Below are 10,344 nucleotides of genomic sequence, written 5' to 3'. Positions count from 1 at the left end.
GAATTTGTATATGCCATGAAAATACTTCACCTTTTCAATTCACTCATGGTTTTGTACGTTATTGGACATAAATTGGCATTGACAAATTTGCAAGAAATTATAAGATTACATTCAATTCCTTTATGGACCACACTATATGATAGAATACATAATGTTTTATATCTAACGGTCTAAGTTACAATGCCTCAACATCCAAAATGTCACAAAGTTGACTGGTTGTCAAAACAAATGATCACGTGTACAACTGCAGTACATTTGAGTTAGACGATTTGTTTATTTGTGTCTTTCGATTATAATATACAGAAATCAATTATTAGAAAGCAGTAAAAGGAAATATAAACATACACTTATAGTGCCCTCTTTACCAATACCATGCCTATGGAATATATTATGGAAACAACTGCATTGCAGCTAATATTCAATTTAACCTTATCATTAAAGACACGCACACACACAAGCGCGCGCGCAAATACTCCTAACAGGTCCAACGTGAGATCGCTTTTTATGTAGGCCTAGATATAACTTACGCACGTACAACATAATTTACCATTATCAACCTCTGTTACATCTTAAACAATCTTAGCGTTGGAGGCGTCTCACTATCTGCATTATGAGAAAAAAACTTACTTATCGATTAAGCAACAGTTTGTTACTTTCAAAAATACCAACACGTAACTTCACAGTTATCCAAATACCAAATAAGTTTGCAAATTTCCAATACAAGAAAAGAATGTGTTATCGCTGTGTATGTACGGCTCACATCCAAGATGATTATTTGCCATATTACAATCAATTATACCTCTGTTATACATAAATACTCATCAATTAGGCAACTGTTTGTTATAGGCCTATTACCAAGAATTAACATAAACATCCGTGGAAGACTTTTAATGGTTGTTCCCTTCATTTTTCTTATCTCCTTAGAGCAATTATTATAACCCATTCGAAGGGTGAAGCCTCTAGAAATAGGAGAATGAGTTCACAAGTTAAGAAAATCCACAATTATTCAAGTAACCTGAATATCAACTGCAACACCAATAACAATACCTAGAAGTTTATGGGCTGCGGCTTTATTTTGCTTCTAACTTGTTTTCCAGCGATACAAACCCATTGTGAAAATACAATATAACCTAACCTATAACATTACCCACAATTTACCTTTATAACATTATTGATTTTACCTTCGGTGATGTTTTCATCCATTTTGAGTCATAAATATTTCGATTGGTTTACATAGCTACACACCATAGTTGTAGAAAAATAATAGGTCCTACATGCAGTGCGCTATATTTTAAAACCATTTAGAACATCATATAGAATTTAGAACATTATATAGAATAAGCCTGTTTCCCCTTAAATCATCTCTTTTTATTATCTTGTGCCACGCATACGAGCAGATAAGGGTTGATTTCTTTCATGAATGCTGCTCAGCAGAAGAAATTCTTACAGGCGGGAAAAGTTGTTTTTGTCAGCCAGGAGAGACCTCTTCACGCAGCCAACGTTGGCACAGCCTGTGTAATCAAGAGAACAGCTTCGATCAAACATATACTGCTATATACAGACATAAATGATTCCTTGTTGAGGAAGTGATTTGGAATTCGTTCTAGCTTTTAAATCAATGACAACAAACATACGAAACAATGACACACATATAAAAAGCGAAAGCTCAAGAATTATAGAGACATAAGCACCTTCAAGCTGAGAGAAGGAAAGATATTTCAATCAAAAACGTGTAATGATGCCCATTAGAACTGATTTGTCATCAAAAAAGTAAATTGCTTTTGGAATATGTATGGACAATAAAAAATGATCGAAAACGGCATGCCTGCATGCAATGTACTCCAACATGTTTTGCATCGGAAACAGATTTGTGTTGATTGCCTCATAAAATATGAAAGTAGACATATAAGATAGGCGATTGTGTACCAACCTGTTAATGCCATTGCTCGGTCGAACTCGTCCTTTAAAATGTCTAGGACTTCTTTCACGCCATCTTCACCCTGTGAGAGAGGATAGATTTCGGGAAATAAACACAAAATGCAATTACAGCTACAAAAATTACAGCAGTATGACAAGACACTTAAGTGACATATTATATTGATTTTGATACATCAGAATTGATGATTGGCCAGGGAATGCATGTAGATTATTCACATCAACGTATCATCTGTGGTTTATAGGAGCGACAGTGCATATACAGTACAGAACATACATGTAATTCACTACCAGGTTCTCGGAGAGTAAAATCTGAACAACAAAAACTAAATAAAAATAAAGAGCCTGCTCTACACCCTGTAGGCAAGTGAAAAAGGCATACCCCACATCCAAGGCCCCATATCGCCGGTCTGCCGATGAAGGCGGCCCGGGCTCCCAGGGCGAGTGCCTTGAGGATGTCCGCTCCAGTACGCACGCCTCCATCAACGTACACTTCTACGTTGGTACCACGTACAGCTTCCACCACTTCCGGGAGAGCATCAAGCTAGTATAAAAAGACGATAAAACAGAGTCAGCTTCTGTCAAACGACCTCCATTATTGATAATGATACATATCATAATGAAATATGATAAGGATAAGGATAATAATAAGAAGCACTCATTGTCATTTTCTTCTTACTGATAATCATAATCATCATAGCTTGTTTGATTTCTATCTGAGAATATGGCTGGATATTGGAACCTACACGACTACTGTGTAACGATAAAAACGAAAACAGTTATGAGGAGTATAATTAGAGATACTCGTGATTAAGAGCAAGTATGATTTATAAGAACAGCTCTTAACAAGTTGTGAAATGTCCAATGCCTTCCCACCGAATGCCTGCAACCAAACGATCCATAAGCTGAATTACAGCATCAATAAAACATCCACATCCTCATTTTTATATACTACAAATAGGCATTCCATATTGTCTTGCATAGGCCTACTCGAGAGAAAAGAAGAATCAACCGAAAAGATGTGTAATTTCTGAGAAGTTGAGTTTAAAAGTTAAGTTGGATTTGATAACTAACTGGGGCTGTGGCTGAGTCTAGCTGTCTGCCGCCGTGAGCCGAGACCAAGATCCCGTCTACCCCAGCCGCCGCAGCCTCGCGTGCCATCTCGCCTATTGCGGAAAAGATGATTGAAACGATTTTACAGTAGAAACAATACAAGTATATAGATAATATATTATTTTGGACATTTATGAGCCTTTGACCTCTGACTTTTGACGTCATCATCCAAAATTCATAGTTTCTCTCTTACTATACCATTATGAATATACACTGCAAGTTTGGTGAAAATCTGGTCATCCGTTCTTGAGTTATTGGGAAATTAAGCTTATATGTCCTTTATTACTCTATGACCTTTGACTTTTCGACCCCAAATTATATCATTTCTTTCTCATTTCATCATATACACACCCTGCAGGTTTAGTGAAATTCCGATCATCTGTTCGTGAGTTATTAGAAGATTATGCTCATGTCATGGACTTTATGATCCCTATGACCTTTGATCTTTGACCTCATGACCCCCAAATTTAATCATATCTGTTTACTTCATATTATGAACGCACCCTGCAAATTTGGTGGAAATTTGTTCATCCGTTCTCGAATTATCTTGTACACGGACACAACCTGCACAGACAGACAGACGGACAAACGGACAAACAAACATACAGAACCGAGAACGTAACCTCCGCCGGCAGTAGGTTTCACCTAATGGCGGAGGTAATATTTATAAAGTGCACAGCAATAACCATTTATTCTTTATGCGTTTGACATGAAATAAATAATTATTAATGGAGTAATAAAGGAGTATATGTTTTTCAGCAGATTCAGAGGGGTTGTTGCAGCGGAATCTTTTGCTTAGTTGAAAGTTTGACAGATTCCGTAGTCTTTATTACCTGTGAGAACACCCTTGGCTACCACTGGTATGGTTGAGATGCGTTTGACCCACTTGATGTCCTCCCAGGTCGCGGAGCAGTCGGCTTGGTCGTTGTAGACCCAAAGCAGCGTGTCTCCAGCAGCTTTTTCTCTCCGCGCTTCTTCCCCCATCATGTTCATGTTCACGCATCTACGAAGAAAATTACACTATCAGCAATATTGGCTTCAATCAATGAAGGATTAAAAAGAGAAATGGTTTAGCGTTGACACGTACAAGTAGAAAATGTCGGTCTGAACCGAAATTGTACTTTTTAATCTTTTTCAGGGAAAAAAAAGATCAGCTTTATTGTCATTTGATTGAAAAGTCGCATTTTTTTTAATCTCCTCCGGTAGGGCAGCTTATGTGGACCTATATAATATGGAAAAATCAACGGCCAAACAATACCAAACTTGGATACTTTCACAGCATTCGCTGTCTATGCAAAGGTGACTTTTTTCCCTGTATAGAATAAATGAGAGGTGTATTCAATGGTGGTTTTGTTTGTTATTGGTAGTGATCTATAGTGATCTTTTTTTTTTCACAGATCTTTGATCTATTTTGTTTCTTTTTCGTTCTTCTTGTCTTTGTTTGACATTCCTCGTAGCTGGTTAGTAATGGCATTACGTGCCTAAGAGTCATCCGTTTTATGGCAGGGATCTTAGACCACAAGATGAGTGAACAAAAAAAAATCAATTACTAGAATAATCCCTCGTATGGGGAGAATGTAAAAAGTCAGTTTGACTGCATTATCCCAAATATTTGAAGTGCATCTAAACTACATTTTACTCACTAATGGAGAATTCGCTATGTGGAGAGATGACTGACAAAAACAAACAATCGAGGACATTTCCAACAACATCATAGCGTCTACGTCACACTTCTGTAAAATATGAATTGATATTATACAATCCTTACTCAAGACGTGCGTAAGCTGGATTCTCTCTGGTCGTCTGGTAAAAGTTGTCATCCCGTTCTCCCCTTCTCTTTCCGTATACAGCGAAGTCCACAGTCACTAACATGGCTAAAACAGGTATTCATGCAAAAAGAAATCAAGATAGTACTGAAACGCCTGATACTTGACCGAAGAAGAAATTCCATTCAGAACACGGTAACATACAATCTGTTCACCACTTCGCGAATATTGTAATGAAAGCAAGCTATTCCTCTTCTCATATTGTGCATCAGAGTGACGTAAGTAGTTGTAGCGGATAGAATACATACAAAAAAGGGTAAATTAGGGACTTTTCGTACTTGGTTAAATTCAAAGATAGCGATACAAAAAAAAAGAAATAAAATAGCCGACTATACTCACATAACGGTAAATCCAAATTAACAGACACATGCGCCAAGCTCCCGTGGTAAAATTCAGTACACCCAACTTAAAGGAGCACATTTATCTACATCAGCTGATTATTTGATTGATTTGATTGATTTGATTGATTTGTCACGTATATTTCTGTAGGATGAGCCATCAAAAGTACACCAGCAATCCCAGTATAAACAGCGTTTCGTACGTAATATTGGTACTATACCATTAAAGCCGGCTTTCTCCGCTCGTCTTACGAATAACTCTGAAATTTTTCTGTTTTTGTAGATGTACATCTGCATCATTTTCAGTCCGCTGGGGGCAGCCTTGGCGATATCTTCAATCAGGACATTGGATCCACAGCTCAGTGACATCCCTACGTTCCGGGATGCAGCCGCTTTGGTCAAGCAAAAGAAATACCATGTGTTTATTAAACAGTGTTAGATTAGGTCATGGTTCCGGGGTGTCAGCAACATAAGGTGAATGGCATAACAATAGAATGCGAGCGAGCGAAGCGAGCGAGCTTGAAAATTTTGATATTCTACAGTTCCAAAACTGGAGTTTTAATTGTAGCTACATATTTCGCTTTGAAATAAATGGGGGCGCATCGGGCGCAACTGCTGGCAATTATCGGCAGCAACATTGGGAGAATGGCATGACGATTCAATGCGAGCGAGCAAAGCGAGCGAGCTTGAGAATTTTGACATTTTAGAGTCCAAAAACTCCCGTTTGTAGCTATATCTTTCGCTTTGGAAATTAAGGGGGGGCATCGGACGCAACTGCTGGCAATTACTGGCAGCAACATTAGGAGAATGGCATAACGATTCAATGCGAGCGAGCAAAGCGAGCGAGCTTGAGAATTTTGACATTTTAGAGTCCAAAAACTCCCGTTTGTAGCTATATCTTTCGCTTTGGAAATTAAGGGGGGCATTGGACGCAACTGCTGGCAAATACTGGCAGCAACATTAGGAGAGTGGCATAACGATTCAATGCGAGCGAGCGAAGCGAGCGAGCTTGAAAATTTTGACATTTCACAGTCCCAAAACTCCCGTTTGTAGCTATATTTATCTTTCGCTTTGGAAATTAAGGGGTGGGGGCATCGGGCGCAACTACTGGCAACTACTGTCAGCAACATTAGGAGAATGGCATAACGATTCAATGCGAGCGAGCGAAGCGAGCGAGCTTGAAAATTTTGACATTCTAGAGTCCAACAACTGCCGTCGTAGCTATGTTTTTCGCTTTAGAAATTAAGGGGGAGGCGCACCGGGCTCAACTGCTGGATGCGAGCGAGCGAAGCGAGCGAGCTTGAAAATTTTGACATTTTACAGTCCAAAAGCTGCCGTTTGTAGCCATATTTTTTCCCTTTTATTCATATATATACATATTTATTTTCTTTTCTTTGTTTATTCATTTATTTTTATTATCATTATTATAATTTTTTTTTTTTTTTTTTTTTGGGGGGGGGTCAAACTGTGATGAGTGTCGGGGGTAGTTTAACAGAAAAACGGATTCGTTGACAGTCAACAGTGGCTCGTTGTAGAAGCCCAATTTTGACTATCTTAGTTTAGTTTAGTTCGCACTGGTTGACAGTTGAGAAATGTTATGTATAGGCCTGCTCAGTACCGGAGGAAATGAGGAAAGCCATATGCCTTCACTTATACAAATCTGCCCTGGATTCACAAAAAAAAAACAAAAACAAAAACAAAACAAAATAAAAACCCAAAGGTGATCAATCTTTTTTCTTATTGCAAACTTGCCACTAATTTTGACGACTCTAATTTTACCCTTTTTCATCAAAGTCAGAACCAGCTTGACGTGGAATCGCACATATGAATGAATATTCCTATAGACAGGGTACACAGATATGTCTTATTATCAGTGAGACACGGTCCAACGTTCACTCCTCTGCCTGCCTCTATTTCTCGTAGACCACCGTCGATGATGTCTAATATACAGTGCGTATAAAAAAAAGGTAATCCAACTTTGAAGGGCTACTATCTTATAATCATCAGTTATGGAGAGTGCAATGTTGCTTGAGAGGAAAGGGGAACTCTTCCTCTTTCCATTGATACCTATTTACGTTGACAAATGTCATGCATGACTGAGCACACGAACTTTAAAGACAACAATGACAAATTGCACGTTTTCCAAGTTTGCATGTTACTGTGAAGGAACAATGCATATCTCACTGCATGGCTGAGATCTGTCAATGGAGGTGGTCATCAGGCCAGCCTGCATGACTGCAGATTCGGGGTTTCATCTAACTATTTATAGTTCATAGCCTTCAACATGGCCACGTTGTTGTAAACTTGGTCCTTCCCATAAAGGCTAAACCATCATCCATTTTTCTCTCTTCACATTTAAGACATATGGTTTGTCGCTGCGAGCTATGTGTTGAATATGAACATAGAAAATGGATTGTGTGGGTTGACCTCTGTGGGAGTGACTTTAGTTATCCAACAGGTGACCATCTTAAAGGTTATGAACCATAAAAGGTTAGGAAAAAACCCCTAAACACAAACCCTAAACACAAATCTGCATTCGTACAGGCTGGCCTCTTTGGCCACTTTCATTGACAGATCTCATCCATGCAGTGAGACATGCATTGTTCCTTCACATTAACACGCAAACTTGAAAAAAGTGCAATTTGTCATTGTTGTCTTTAAAGTTCATGTGCTCAGTCATGCATGACATTTATCAACATAAATAGGTATCAATAAAAAGAGGAAGAGTTCCCCTTTCCTCACAACAAACAGTGTGCTCTCAGCAATAGCTGATAATTATGAAATAGTAGCCCTCCAAAGTTGGATTACTTTTTTTTTGATACGCACTGTATATACATGTATACATGTATACATGTATATATATATATATATATATATATATATATATATATATATATATATATATACATACAGTGTATATATAATATCTTATATTTCATATATCATTTTATTATTCTTACCCTTCGCAGTGGCCAACTCCCCATCAGGATGCGCACCCTTGTGGAAAGCCGAGGGCGAGATGCAACAAGGAAAGGCGATTCGGTGACCCAGTATCGTGGTCGAAATATCTCTGTTCGAGACGTCGCGAAGAATCATAGGTCGGAAGCGATATCTGAAGTGTGAAATCGATTTGCAAAATGAATGCGAGCAACAACATGTGAAGAAATGGGTAGACCTGTGCATTCGTCAGCAGTTAAACATGGCGGGGTTTTAGAGCAAGAAAAGAAGCAATTTGACTTCTATTATTGATACCGTGAAGAAGAATGTGACAGGTGGGTGTAACATTGATATATTGAATGTAACATCTGTCATAAAACACCGATGCATCGCTGAGCAGGCGTTTCTCTTTCCATATTCCTTGTCGCCTCTAAAAAACGATGAAAAAAAATGCAACACCCTTATTCTGCTGAAGGTACAAGGGCTATGTGCTGGGAACCAATATCTTCTTTTTTTATATATGTCTCTATAGAAGTTGTTACATGTTCATAATGACGATTAAGAGTGATATCTACTCGGTAATTATGAATAAATCATAAGAATAAGGCGAAGCGTCAAATACTTGAACAAAAGAAAGCACCACACGCAGAGTCCCAAAGTTTTAAGTAAAATGTTTACAAAAGCGTGACTCGATCCTTCATGAAGTATCTTTTTGTCGGAACAGCGACAAAATGTCTGGAAGCTATATTCTTGGTCATTTGATTAAACTTTGAACAGTTTACTTTCATAGGGCCTACACTATACCAAAATATTGGAAATCACTTGGAACAATTCTTGTTCAGTCACAAAGAAAAATTTGATTCTCACGAAGTCTCACTAGCGGCAATTTCTTGACAGTGGCCATCTCGTCATCATGGTATTTAACTTTTACTATTGTAGGAAACTATCATAGAGTCTTTAAAAAAAAAATCAGAATAGCTTTTATTAGAGACTTTTTTTTTCCCAAAGCACTATGGCAGCGATAGCTCCATTTTGTTTGAATAGAGAGGCGGTCCCTTTCCAAGGGGACAAATTAGCTAACCCATCACAGAGGAACTCTGACATCCGCCTTGAGATAGCGGTACGGTATCAACATCCTCACGATCCAAGCAAAGCAGTTTTGTGTTTGAGCACAAAATACATGCTAACATTTAAAAAAAAAAAGTGTTTATGCTGGCAGCGCAGTCGCATTGCAAACACACAAACCTTCAGTGAGACCAATTAAGCTCGTTGGTGAGACCATTGAAGGTTACTATCAAAGTACAGCTAACGAGTAACTATAATACAAGACAGCACGCTCGCTGTGGTAACTCCTTGTTATAATAACACTGAAGTGTCGTATATAGTCACGCCAGGTCCCATGGAATCTATCATATGCCCTCTTCTCTCTCGATCTTCAACATTCTGCAAAGCCTATGAAGTTCCTTCATCAGCAGAAAACACTCGGTACTCTATGGATCGAAAGCTTGTTGAACATCTACAACAGACGACATTGCTTATCAATCCGTTCCACTTCACGGTTGCCATCAAATATCGATTAATGCCGCTCTTTACTCATTCAAAGCGCTTTGGCGCCCCTACTCTTCATAACAGACACTCTGGAGCCTTAATTAGAGAACATCAACATTTCAAGCCTTTAAACTTACTTTGATAATCATTTTCAAGAATGAAAATGTATGGTGGACTTACCGTTTGAAAGCTTGACGACTGTCGCGCAGGGTGATCTCTTCATCCGAACCTCCTTGGTAGAACCGGTACATCATCGGTTCAATGAACTCCTTGGCATCTCGTTCAAAGTCGTCTACACACACTCTCTTACTCTTGGGCTTGAACGACATGATGTTTTCCCTCACAGACTGAATCCTTGCGAAATACACGTCTTGACGATGTACCTGGTAATGTGTCAACGTTGGGAAAACGTGGCATCAGCCAGAGGGCTGTATTCCATCCAGTCACTTTTACAATAACGGTTTTAGCAGACTTTGGAGTTTAAAGTGGCCATCGGTTACAAGAGAGATCGTGAAGACGAAAAGCGAAAAAGCGAGACTCAATCTCTCACTCAGAGATATATCTAGAACAGCGGCAGTGATGGGGAGGAGAAGAGAGAGGAAAGAGGCAGCGAAGAAAAAAAATCCAGACAATACTGCGAATAAGCT

At 38.7% G+C, this 10,344-nt stretch overlaps 1 protein-coding gene across 1 annotated transcript; it reads right to left on the bottom strand.

Annotated features, from left to right (window-relative positions):
- Positions 1–1,443: 1,443 nt before the first annotated feature.
- On the bottom strand, positions 1,444–10,051 carry LOC139710536 (2-Hydroxyacid oxidase 1-like). Its single transcript, XM_071622471.1, has 9 exons — positions 9,878–10,051; positions 8,173–8,324; positions 5,434–5,604; positions 4,817–4,922; positions 3,882–4,051; positions 3,010–3,101; positions 2,318–2,479; positions 1,931–2,000; positions 1,444–1,511 (listed from the first exon to the last, which is right to left on the bottom strand). Exons 1-9 carry the CDS (start codon positions 10,024–10,026, stop codon positions 1,444–1,446), a joined length of 1,140 nt encoding a protein of 379 aa, XP_071478572.1. The 5' UTR covers positions 10,027–10,051.
- Between the last annotated feature and the right edge of the window lie 293 nt (positions 10,052–10,344).

Source organism: Diadema antillarum, unplaced genomic scaffold (genome assembly GCF_040938485.1).
Source record: "Diadema antillarum isolate AM-2024a unplaced genomic scaffold, OU_Dant_1.0 seq00001539_RagTag, whole genome shotgun sequence".
In the NCBI taxonomy this organism is placed as follows: domain Eukaryota; kingdom Metazoa; phylum Echinodermata; class Echinoidea; order Diadematoida; family Diadematidae; genus Diadema; species Diadema antillarum.
This window is presented reverse-complemented; position numbering and strand designations above follow the sequence as displayed.

What these genes read in the sequence shown, in the direction of transcription:
- LOC139710536 (XM_071622471.1), bottom strand. Translation starts at nt 10,026, where the DNA reads ATGTCGTTCAAGCCCAAGAGTAAGAGAGTGTGTGTAGACGACTTTGAA. An exon ending in AGTCGTCAAGCTTTCAAACG is followed by an intron (nt 8,325 to 9,877) that starts GTAAGTCCACCA and finishes TTCACACTTCAG; the next exon opens with ATATCGCTTCCGACCTATGA. An exon ending in TAGACTCAGCCACAGCCCCA is followed by an intron (nt 2,480 to 3,009) that starts GTTAGTTATCAA and finishes TTTTTATACTAG; the next exon opens with CTTGATGCTCTCCCGGAAGT.